Raw genomic sequence first — 13,328 nt, 5'->3', positions numbered from 1 at the left:
GATGCAATGTATCGAAGTTAGTATAAATTGTATATTTATATAGATATTTTAATATCAGTTACTTTCGTGATAATATATTATGTTAAAGTACAGATGTATCAAAAATATATATATAAAAAATGATTTAAAGAATGATTTAAAAATATATTGTACATATATGAAGGAAAGTGAAAATGATGAGTAGTAGGGCGAGTCGGGGAGAAAGAAGGGGGAGGAAATGCAGTGAGTCGAAGTTTTAATGATTACGGTTGGATATCACTCTGTTTTAAATAATTTAAAGTCAAATTGTTAATATATTAATATACACAATATGGTATACAAAAAACTATTTAAAAATGAAGGGCTAAGTACCCAGTTATGTAATTAATTCTTGAAATTTAATTCTTTAAAGAATTAAACGTTCTTCATAGTGCTTCTGTCGAACGAATGTTCAGCATTGGTGGTTCCGTAGTAACGCCACAGAGAGGGAATTTACACGATGATACAATCGAATATCAAATTCTGTTAAAAATTAATAAGAATTTTTATTAATATTTTGGATTAATGCTGGAATTTGGAATCTAGAATTTATTTGCAACTTTTAGCTGAATATAAAAAGAATATTGTTTGTAAGAAAACATTGTATATGTGCTATTTCATAGTCATTTATATTACTTTAACGAAAAACGTTTTTGCCATACAATTTTCTTCTTCAATACAATTTTTATAACATGTAAATATAAACCAGTCTTGTTTTTTAATTGTCCTAATTACTCTGATGACCCTGTGTATCATTCTTGTTTAATATTAGGTGAAAAACAAGGATAAAACGATACACGAAGGCAGTTGGGTAACGTTTCTGAATGCAGCTCTAGTATCGATACTACTAGTGAAAATTCTGATGAAAAAGTAACTTAAAAGTAACTTAAAGTTATTTCTTCAGTAACTGTAACTATAACGAATTACTTTTCAGAGTCAATATCACTTGTAACGGTAATTAATTACTTTTTGAAAGAAAAAACTGTAACTGTAATTAATTACTTTTACATAGTAACTTTCCCATCCATGAATTTGTTATTAGTGCGCCATCTATTATATCAGGCCCGGGACTTATTGAGTGATGTGTTCGGTGGACACGGGCAGGGATTTTAGTGGGTATTCCCGTCCTGATTAGGATGGGTGAATCCCACATAACCCGGCCAGGTTCCCGTAACTGGCCGGGTATGCGTAAACGCATTTCCCCTGCTTCAAAAAAAAATATGTGAGTGAGCGAGATGAAGGAGGACACGTTGGAAAGAGTGTACAGCGAGGTGTTCTCAAGGATGTAGTCGAGGAGGATCTCTCACTCTCCGGCGTTGTTCGATCAAAGGAAAACTGGTGTGCGGTCTCCTCCTTCTGCAAGCAGGTGATGCTCGCGAACAAGGAGGCCGATCGCGAGAGGGAGAGAATCCGTCCTCATCCCTCTCAGAGGGAGGATCCAGGGGGAGACGGTGGTCGACGAAGACATGGCCGCCGTCTCCTCCGTGGACGAAAGAGGCCCGGGGGGCGCGCCGCCGTTAAAAGTCGATGACCTTAAGCCTGGAGGTGACATAGAATCGCCCCCGGCGGCGGCGCGTTCCTCGGTGGGAGGTGGGAGAGAGCGGGGGCAGAGGAACTCTGTCCCTGCATATAACTCTCCCTAATAGAGTGGTCGGGCGAGGGGTCGGTGTCCCCCCTCGCCCGTCATGGACGGAGTCCCTTCAGGGGATTCGGGAGAAGGTTTGGCCGTGAAGATCGATGACCCTGGAGGCGCCCCGGAAGAATGCTGCACGTGTACCCGGGGTGTCTCCAAGCGGGCGTGAGGAATACTGGCAGGGATTTTAATGGGTATCCTGGTTAGGACGGGTGATCTCACATAATCCGGTCAGGTTCCCGTAACTGGCCGGGTATGCGTAAACGCATTTCCCCTGCTTAAAAAAAAAAAGATGTGAGTGAAAAGTGAGAGAAGACGTTACAAAGTTATAATAAGAAAGGACGGACAGAGAAAAAGATGTTACTTCATTTTTCATGAACATCATCACTTTTCGATCGCTTACATATATGTACGGAACGATTTCACCAATTAAACATTTTTTAAATAAAAATATGTCATTTGATAAAAATTACGTAGTTTAATTAGAAAAACAAAAAATAGATAACAAACGTTTCGACCTCTATTAGGTCATCAATGTTACAATGATCGCAAGTTGTTAAAAAATGTTCAAAATTATAAAATTACAAAAACAAAAAAATATAAAATATGTATACAAAAATGGGTGTGCAATCTCACTCGCATAGTTGAAGTCATATTCATTTCGGCACACCAAGAATCCATAAAACAATGTAATTCGTCTAGTTACAAATGTAATTTGTGAAAGCGTGTAATAATTGTTTCTGTCAAAAACACATCAGTAATGCAAATAAATGTGAAAAGAGAGTCAAATAATAAAATAATGAATATATACATATATATAACGTAAAGAGAATCAAATAGTAAGGTAATAAAATGAAACTAATATAATGTAAAAATAAAGATACAAAGAGAACTTTAGTAGAAAATAAATTTGAATGAAAAACATTATACATCATATTAATTTTAGTATCGATTAAATTAAACAATGAATAAGATTACCTTATAAGAGGGAAAGAGGATCTGGAAAGGGTAAATATATGTGGTGAAATGGGGACAAAATTAAGAGTAAGAGGGAGGAAGAGTTAAGAAGAAAAGAGAGAATTAATAATCTGTGAATAAGTTTCTGATAAAGATTCAGTATCATTCTGCTTATTAAGACCTTGTTTTTGTCTTTTAATATAAATCATTTCAGATACCAATCTCTTGTAGGAAGATTCAATGTCTAAAATGTTAACGTCATTCCATCTAAAATTGTGGTTAAAGTTAATACAATGATCGGTTATGACAGTGGAAGAATCTGTCTTTTTTCTAATACAGATATATGTTCATTTAATCTAGTACTCAATTTTCTTTTTGTTTGACCAACATAGCTGACTTCGCAATAGTCACAGAAAATTTTGTATATTACATTTTGTTATTAGATAGAGGTTCTAATTTATCTTTACCTTTTTTTATAAAACTTTTAAGTGTGTTAGGAATTGAAAATTTTCTTGTTTTTCTAATTAAACTACGTAATTTTAACCAAATGACAATTTTTATTTATAAACAATTGTATTTAACGAATTTTTTGGTTCGTAGTCCTTTTTCTTTTTCTATTATTAATCTTTTAAATTTAAATTAACTAGTAATTTTTTTAACATGGCCGGAGATACTACCGCGTCTCCTAATACTACAATAGTCCAATCAATAGGTATGAGTGCTCCCAAAAAATGCAAACAGGAAACAAAAAATATGGTCGTATAGGAAAAAAAATTCAAAGAAAGATAGCTTTCTTTCCCCCTAGCGCCCCAGCGGTTGTAAAGTTCAAAAAAACGGTTTTTTTTAAATAAAAGAAAAACTGTAGCTCCTATCGCAAAAAGTTAAATGAGGAAGTTGTAGGTATTAAAAAGATCTTTCATTTTGTTCCTTATGTTTTTCTCGATTGGTCCGTAACTTTTCGAGATAAATCGGAAAAACCGTCAAAAATCGACATTTCTTGTTTTTGCAATAATTGTTTGAATTTTTGACATAATGACTTGATATTCACCATAAATGTAGCTCTTGGCAACCGAAATATGTAGGTTTTTGGAAAGTTGAAAAATATTAAAAATTAACCGAGATATGTAGCTTTTTCGAAAAAAAGGTGTTGTCGAAAATTGGCTCTCCTTGCCCGAGGGATGGTCCTACAGGGCCAATCGGGTGACTATTGTTTTCGTGAAGACTTGTACTTTCATGGGAAAAAAAAATTGTAACGATTTTTGAAATTCTAAGGGCCCAGAAATGACTTTTAAAAAATAGGACTTTTTTAACAAGTGTTTTTGTTCATTATTTTTTTCAGTTTCAATTTTGCGATAATGAGTATGACGAAAATCGATTGCTTACATTTTTCCACGTATTAAAAAAAAAAAAAAATTATCTCCATTAGGAGCCGAGATAGCTTTTTTCTTTGAAAAATTCCAGAGGGCGTAGTTTTTGGCCTACAGCGCCTACATTTCAGAATATTGCAGTTAAGTACTTACATTTTCAATAAAAAAATTGAGTATTCAATTTTATTAACATCTTCTACTAATAATCGCATAGTGAAACACAGCATGTGAGCCGACGTATGTGCGGCTCTTGCGTGCGGCGAAGTGGGGGGAGAGGGGGATCCGTTCTCGGCAGCTGGCGCATAAGGTATAGAAGATATTTTAAAAATATTAACGTATATATTGGACTCTCGATAAACAAACAATCAAATAGGACTTTTTTAACAAGTGTTTTCGTTCATTACTTTTTTCAGTTAAGGGAATTCATTATTTATTACAGAAAATATATCAATAAATATATGTGACAGCGATAAGTTACGTAATTTTTTAATTTTTTAATATATATACATTTTTTGGATATTTAAACATCTCCACATTAACGCATTGTCAACCGCGTAGACAGTAATTTACTCTCACTCGCCCTTTTTTAATGTATTTGATTGTTTGTTTATCGAGAGTCCAATATATACGTTAATATTTTTAAAATATCTTCTATACCTTATGCACCAGCTGCCGAGAACGGATCCCCCTCTCCCCCCACTCCGCCGCACGCAAGAGCCGCACATACGTCGGCTCACATGCTGTGTTTTTTCACTATGCGACTATTAGTAGAAGATGTTAATAAAATTGAATACTCAATTTTTTTATTGAAAATGTAAGTACTTAACTGCAATATTCTGAAATGTAGGCGCTGTAGGCCAAACTACGTCCTCTGGAATTTTTCAAAGAAAAAAGCTATCTCGGCTCCTAGTGGAGATAAATTTTTTTTTTTTTTTAAATACGTGGAAAAATGTAAGCAATCGATTTTCGTCATACTCATTATCGCAAAATTGAAACTGAAAAAAATAATGAACGAAAACACTTGTTAAAAAAGTCCTATTTTTTAAAAGTCATTTCTGGACCCTTAGAATTTCAAAAATCGATACAATTTTTTTTTCCCATGAAAGTACAAGTCTTCACGAAAACAATGGTCACCCGATTGGCCCTGTAGAACCATCCCTCGGGCAAGGAGAGCCAATTTTCGACAACACCTTTTTTTCGAAAAAGCTACATATCTCGGTTAATTTTTAATATTTTTCAACTTTCCAAAAACCTACATATTTCGGTTGCCAAGAGCTACATTTATGGTGAAGATCAAGTCATTATGTCAAAAGTTCAAACAATTATTGCAAAAACAAAAAATGTCGATTTTTGACGGTTTTTCCGATTTATCTCGAAAAGTTACGGACCAATCGAGAAAAACATAAGGAACAAAATGAAAGATCTTTTTAATACCTACAACTTCCTCATTTAACTTTTTGCGATAGGAGCTACAGTTTTTCTTTTATTTAAAAAAAACCGTTTTTTTTTAACTTTACGAATTTTTTAGGTGAACTTCGCCGCTGGGGCGCTAGGGGGAAAAAACGCTATCTTTCTTAGAATTTTTTTCCTATACGACCATATTTTTTGTTTCCTGTTTGCATTTTTTGTAAATTTAACATTATATTTTTCCCCGTTGATTGGACTACAATAAAAGATGAACAGTCACATAAAACGTATTACAGGGAATCAAGACTCTCTTACCAACACTATCAAATCCAAGTATATCATTTCCAACAGAACTAGTTCGTCCTGTTTCAGCCTCATGTTTGTGGCGGAATAATTTCTGACGCGCCAATCCTCGTCCATTGTCAAGTTCACCATGAGTCAGTACTCCTAATAGAGTCGATTTACCAGCATCCACATTACCGACCACAGCAACCCTGTAAACAGTAGTTACTTGTTTGAAGGTATAAATTATAAACCAGTGAAAACCGATAAAAACATGTCATAATAGTCAAGCTGGATCTTGGGTGCTTTCTATATAATTGTGGGTGAATTTATATACTGTGTATGTAGATATTTAATTACGTGCCAAATTTTTTTTAGACTTGAAACGCAAACTTCACTATACTACCGCAGTAATATTACGAGTTTAATTGGCAATTTAATAATTTTTCATGCTCTTTGTACATCTTAGATCGATTTTAAAAGTAAATAAATTAATTAAATTAATTTTTATTGCGAAAAATATTATCTCGAACTCGGATCTCTGGCATTCCGTGCGAGCGTCCTAAACCTTTAGACTACCAAGGCCTTAGTAATATTCTTCGCAATAATCAGTATATGTGTGAACATCTTTTTTTTACAGGCGACATAAACAAACAGTATTAAATCTTATAGGACCGTGAGATTAAATAGACGGCCGAGATGGTACTTTTCGTAATAAAAATTAATTATTTACAGATTTTAATGTCACTCAATACTATCAAGATCGACTTAAGATGTGTAAAAAGCATTAAAAATTGTTAAATTTTAGTCAATTTAACTCGTGATATTACTGAGGTAGTTTAATATAGAGATCCTATAATAAGAGTTAGGCCAAAGCGAGCCCAACTTCTGATTGGTTCTCTACCTTGGTCCATTCGGTATTCTTCGAATAACTTTGTACATTGTCGGAAAACGAGTTCGAAGAATAGAAAGAGACAGATAGTGTAATACGAGAAAGAAAGCAATATCTGTTATCTCCTTCTATCCACCATCTTTGGTCCGCTTTGGCCAAACTCTGATTATAGGATCTCTAGTTTAATAGAGCTTGCGTTTCAAGTCTAAAAAAAAATTTGGCACGTAATTGGAAATCTACATACGTAGTATATGTATAAATTCACACGCAATTATATAGAAGCACCCAATCAAAAGATCTAGCTTGACCATTACAGCCTGTTCTCAGTTTTCATTGATTCAAAATTCTCACGGTTCTATAAAATTTAATATTATCTATAAATTATAGACTGTCGAGCAACAATCTTGCAGCCAGAAATTATGTTATATTAAATAAAAACCTGATCTCTAAGAAATCTTGTCGATCTAGACGTTTTCTCACTAGATACTGTCCTGTTAGACCGTGATCTGCTTTACTCTGACGTAGAAGCACGCAATCTGCTTCCAATGTCGCAGCAAGAGACTGTAAAGTGGCAACTGATGCTTCGTACTCATCCTCCTTCAATCCATCTTCGGATCCATCTGAGAATCGTATAAATAATGAGTTTAACTCAATGATTTCTAACAGCAATGCATCTATATATACAGGGTGTCCCAAAGTTTCTTCCAATTGCTTTTGTGTAGATAGAGCGGAGTAAACTGAGTTGAAAAATCTTCTATTATTTTGCAAATTTCGCAATGGTTAACAAGATCATTTTGAAAGATAGCCGAATATACCGGGTGGCGCAATAACTCTGTTCACCTTGAATATCTCCGCTATTTTTAGAGATATGAAAATATTGTTATTACAAAAGTTGTAGGGCAAGAGAACTATAACATGCTAGTCATAATTTTTTTAGGTGGAGGCGCTTCGGAGATTTCAAGGTCAACTTTATTTTTTTAAATGGAATTATATGAATTTTTTTTCACTATATAATTCCTCTAATTATTCTGTACATAAAAGTATTAAGGTAGAGATATAAAAAAACCAATTGTTTACGAGATATTTTACACATTCTTTTGGTGCATATTGACATAAAATGTTTAATAACTCGTGAACTATTGACTTTTTGATAATTGTACCTTAATACTTTTGTGAACAAAATAATGAGGTGAATCAATTGGTGTAAAGAAAACACATAGTTGCTATAAAAAAATATATATGCAAAATGGATAATTTAGAAATAATTAACTGTTTTTTTAATTAATGTGTTTTCTTTACACCAATTGATTCATTTCATTATTCTATTCACAAAAGCATTAAGGTACGATTATCAAAAAGTCAATAGTTCACGAGTTATTAAACATTTTATGTCAATATGCAACAAAAGAATGTGTAAAATATCTCGTAAACTATTGGTTTTTTTATATCTCTACCTTAATACTTTTATGTACAGAATAATTAGAGGAATCATATAGTGAAAAAAATTCATATAATTCCATTTAAGAAAATGAAGTTGACCTTAAAATCTCCGAAGCGCCTCCACCTAAAAAAATTATGACTAGCATATGTTATAGTTCTCTTGATGCCCTACAACTTTTGTAATAACAATATTTTTATATCTCTAAAAATAGCGGAGATATTCAAGATGGACAGAGTTATTGCCCCACCTGGTATATTGGTCTTTAGTAAATTTGTCTTTAGTAAATTTTTTCTCAAATGCTATCAACTTTAAAGAAAAACTGCAAGAGACAAAAATTGTGTATCCTCTTCTCATAAAACTTTAAAAATTTTTTCAGAATTTTTTGTTAACTTTTTAGTACTGCATTTTCTTATTGGCAACTATTTTTACCAACATAAGAAATACAGTATTCAAAAATTCTGAAAAAATGTACAGAACTTTATGGAAAGAAAATTAACAACTTTTATCTCTTGCTATTTTTCTGTAAAATTGATAGTATTTGAGAAAAAAAATTATTAAAGACCAATATTCGGCTATCCTTAAAAATTAGTATCTCGTTAACCATTGCGAAATTTACAAAATGATAGAGAACTTTTTGACTCAATTTAGTCCGCTACACATAAGCGATTGGAAGAAACTCTTGGGACACTCTGTGTACACACACGCGCCCAAGCGCGCGCACACACGCACACACTTTTTTTTTCAATACTAACCTTCAGCAATGCCAATGTCAAAGATCGTTTCGCTGCCTCCATCGTGTATCCGTTCTTTTAGTCTTCTCAACAACAATTCATACTGATCTTCGGATGGACTAACTAAGATAGTCTAAAATTCATACATTAATCTACATTCTTATAAAGCATTATAAAATAACATCTCAGAAGAGAAAATTTAGAATAACTAAATCCTGTAGATATACCTTATCTCTAATACTGGAGTAATCTATAGTTGGAACAGGCCCATGTTCCTTCTCTGACAAATGGGCAATGGTTTGTGATATGACAAGTCCAGTGCTCGACATAATGTATCAATGATATATTCCGTAAATTTAACAGTTTCCTTTGTGTTCTTCTTTGTAACAGTTTGTCCAATTATCTATCGCTTTTGTATACAAGCATCAGACATCTTCCAATATTTAAATCTAAAATTTTTCCGATAGACTGCTAGTACTTGCACGTACATAACTATAGTACTTGGAATTTTGATTATATCCTTGGCTGACATTCAATACTCAAATGTTCTGGTCCATTCTCACCATCTGCAATAATATAATATGTATAGATAACATTCATTCTTAAACCATAGTTCATTGCCTTATTTGATGTAATACAATTGCAGGAAAAGATTACATTATTTTGATCAATTCTTTTTTCGAAAATCAATAAAACATCAAAAAAAACATACATGTAGAAGGAAAGAAAATAATTTACTACTTGTCTTGAAAACATGAAAAGTAGATGCATACATTTTTTTTATTGCAAAATAATGTTAAAAAAAGTACAGAGTACACCTTGATCACAGTCATCCAGCACTATACAATACATCTGCTTGTGTGAGATTGGAGTACAACATGAATTATTGTGTTGCAAAGCTTGGCTCAATCTAAATGTTATTATAACATGTAGCGATGGTATAACACCTTGTACAGAATAGGGTTTTATGAAATAAGTATATGCATACATATATCAGCTATGCCAAGAGTTTATTATGGCCTGTATTCAGAACGTGCTTACAACGATGTTAGCGCTCTAAAATGCTACAGTTTACGTTATGCATACTAAAGAATTTCAGAGATAAAAGCGCGCTTTTATCAATAAAAACACTAAATATGGACCTAGATCTATCAAACAAACAAATTATGTAACTTTGGTTAAATGACAATAGATAGGATGTTTTCCATTTAGTGATACCAATCAACATAAATATCATTCTATCTTTCTTAACATTCAGAGAGTTGCAAAGATAGAAGGATACTTGTATCAACTTGTGTTACAGTATCATCAAGTAGAAACCACCTTATGCTGCATTCGGAAACCTTGTCTCCCAAGTGCCTTCATATATCGTTTTATCCTTGTTGCTTACGTTGCTCACTCAATGTTAAACAAGAATAAGATGATATACGGGGACATCCTATAGTTATTCTTCGGGGAGAAGTGCATCGAAAAAGCTCAAAACACTCGGAGTAATTTTCTCTCGCGAGATGTGCGTATGTACATACATACCACATCCTCGAGCTTTTCGCGGATGAGGAACACGCATGAAAGCGAATCGATCTTTCTTTTTCCTGCAGAGAGATAAATCGGACAAATCCGAGATCTCGTTCGTATATTTGTGCATTTAAGGAGATACGTACGTATTTACCTGTTAAAAAACGAAAAACAATTGTAAAAATCACACGGTTCCGATTTCGAACAAACTGAACTCTACTAAACTAATAACTGCTGACAACTGACAAGTGACAGCTAAACGTCGTCTGCGCCTGCGGTTGCAAGAGTAGTGTAGAGTCCAGGACTCTAGAGTAGTGCAAGTTGCTGCTGCCGTTGGTTAAGGGTAGAGTTCCTCTAGTAAGAGTTAGGGTCTACGCACAATAGGAGAAATATTAGGAACAGATATTAAATATAAGAATTTTAACCTGTCAGAAAGCGCACATTCCACAGTACACAGTTCTGATAGGTTAAAATTCTCATATTTAATATCTGTTCCTAATATTTCTCCTATTGTGCGCAGACCCTTAAGCCATCAGCGGCGTCGCTCGCGATTGGTCAGAAGTTTCGACGCCATGTTTTGGGACCCTACGATTATGTTAGTGAGTTAACCTGTACGTGCACAACCAACACATACATAAAATTGTGTACTTCTTTCAAACGCTTCAGCAGATTAGCAGATTCCAAACATCAAAGTAAATTGAAATTCTTACTCAGGTAAGTTTAACATAATTTAAACGTTATTGACAATCATTTCCCATGCGATAATTATGTAATTAAGTTACGAAAAAGAATTTCACGTTTAAATTACATTAAAATGAATTTTTCGTAACTCGAATGAAAAAGATAAAAATTGCAATTTATCAAAAAATAAGGTTTTGAATTTTTATAAATTTGACACGTATTTAAAAACTTTCTATTTTTCACTTGAGTCACGAAAAAATTATTTTAATAAACTGACTCGTTTACTTGGTAAGATCTATGATCGAAGTTTTATGTTCCGAATTCTGTTTCCTTATCACAAAATTATCATTATTTTCTTTGATTTATTATTAAAAAATACAGAGAATTGAATGTAACTTGGAATTTCTATATGAATACTAATATATAGTACATAAACTTAGAATTAGAAAATCATTTCGCTTCAAATCTGGAAATGCTGAACCTTACGCATAAATAAAGAAGATTCACTAAATAAGATTTACTAAATGGTGATAATTTGAAATCTGAAATCGCTTTGCGATGAATGTTTCATTGCAACTACTATAAGATTTTTGTTCAAACTAATAATTATTTACATAAAAAATTTATCACATATGCTATACTGAAGGCTTCAAAACAAAAAGAAAGATTTCGAATATAAACTCATTCTATGCAATGAAGTTTTTATTTTGAAATCTGCAATGTTTATGTGATATACTAATAAATTGTAAGATACCTGTTAAAATTAATAGATATTTACGTCAAATTATTCATTACCTATTTCAAATTAAAGACCCACAAACATTCTCTACAGAGTTCATATACTTGAAATCTGATAGTGGTAATGTAAAATCAAATAAAGAACAAAGACGGTTTAATAACCTAAGCTAGATTTGAGATATAAACTCAATGTGTACGATGAAAGTTTTGTATTATGCTAATAGAATATCATCTAAGAGAAACAATAGCATCTGCACTAGTCAATTCCTATATGATAACTCTCATTCTGTTCACTTTCGAATTCATTCGTAATATGCAGTTTCAATCTTCGCGCGTCGGGTGGTCCCAGAAAATGGCGGCTTCCGGCTGATGGCTTAACTCTTACTAGAGGAACTCTAGTTAAGGGCCGATTGTTCCATCTTTTGGTAAAGGCCTGGTTTACATCGTGCACTTGATACGCGTACTAACTAGTTACTTTCTATTGAATTATCAATTTCAGCGACATATGTAAATGTATACACAATAAACGTATTTAGTTAAACATTTTGATGCGTATTGTATCAATTTTATACATCATTCTTTAAATACATTGCTGAAATTAAGATAATTTCATAGAAAGTAACCAGTTAGTATGCGTATCAAGTGCACGATGTAAACCAGGCCAAAGTTTACCTATTAGGTAAATAGCAAGATTACCCAATCACGTGCGCGGATTGCCAGATTTACCTAAGGGCATGGTATAAAGACAAGGGTATGCTCGTGCGTACGTTTACGCCCACTGGCCAATCAGAATTGTCAACAAGCACACGTTATTGTTACGCGGTAAATTCGAACGTATTATTTTTCCACCTTTTTTCAGACATATTGTTCGTTTTCCGAAAATGATTTGTGCATCCTTTTACTGCACAGCTCATTTTTTTATTCACAATAAAGTCACAATTCTCACTATAGTATGTATGTACGTATAAACACAACACACGGATGCTAGCCAGATGTAAGTTATCCATACAGCCTGTGTATAGCGGCCATATTTCACGAACACGAACCGCTTCGGAAATAGCCGAAGCTAACCGAATATGACATATGCTTGTTGCCTGCGCAGTGGTCTACCCATATATGTAATACTACTATATGGCTAGATGAGAGAGAAGTCCATGTCCCAGAACCACGGTGCGGGAATATACTTCTCTCTCTTTCTCAGCGTACTTTGAACGTTGTGCGCATGCGTCGGATTCATCCCCTCCATCAATAATAAATAGAAGGATAAATATACATATATGTGTAAAGGTACTTTTTCATGCGCAGCACGCTGCAGCAGCAATTCGTTACTATTGGTTAAGAATTTTATGTAAGCTAGATGACGCACTTCCGGCGCAAAATACATTTTGCCGCAATTCGTTGAAGTTGAACCGAACGAACAGCAAGCAGCAAGCGGCAAAATCGAGAAAGCGTACAATACGTCCGTCGTTTCATTATGAAAATATTATTTATTGCAATAAATATTAGGAAAATAAACGAAGAATGGCTTCGGATAAGGTACGAATGTTTGTAAATTAGATCATTTTATACTTTACACTTTACTTTTTCAAATTTGTGATAAAGTATAAAATGATCTAATTTACGAACATGTATCCGTACCTTATCCGAAGCCATTTTTCGTTTATTT

General features: G+C 33.5%; 1 protein-coding gene across 1 annotated transcript in view; it reads right to left on the bottom strand.

The window, feature by feature from the left end:
• The window catches only part of GTPBP1 (GTP-binding protein 1), a 36,056-nt gene extending 25,752 nt beyond the window's left edge, over positions 1 to 10,304 (bottom strand). Inside the window, exons 1-5 of the mRNA XM_018544218.1 lie at positions 10,259 to 10,304; positions 8,956 to 9,294; positions 8,750 to 8,861; positions 6,996 to 7,176; positions 5,698 to 5,876 (exon numbers count right to left, since the gene is read on the bottom strand). Coding sequence (XP_018399720.1) covers positions 5,698 to 5,876; positions 6,996 to 7,176; positions 8,750 to 8,861; positions 8,956 to 9,057 — 574 coding nt within the window. The 5' untranslated portion in view covers positions 9,058 to 9,294; positions 10,259 to 10,304. The remainder of the gene's footprint in view (positions 1 to 5,697; positions 5,877 to 6,995; positions 7,177 to 8,749; positions 8,862 to 8,955; positions 9,295 to 10,258) is intronic.
• Between the last annotated feature and the right edge of the window lie 3,024 nt (positions 10,305 to 13,328).

The sequence above is a fragment of the Cyphomyrmex costatus genome, unplaced genomic scaffold, assembly GCF_001594065.2.
Source record: "Cyphomyrmex costatus isolate MS0001 unplaced genomic scaffold, Ccosl1.0 scaffold114, whole genome shotgun sequence".
Taxonomy (NCBI): Eukaryota; Metazoa; Arthropoda; class Insecta; order Hymenoptera; family Formicidae; genus Cyphomyrmex; species Cyphomyrmex costatus.
Note: the sequence above shows the minus strand (reverse complement) of the source record. Positions and strands in the feature narration are given on the sequence as shown.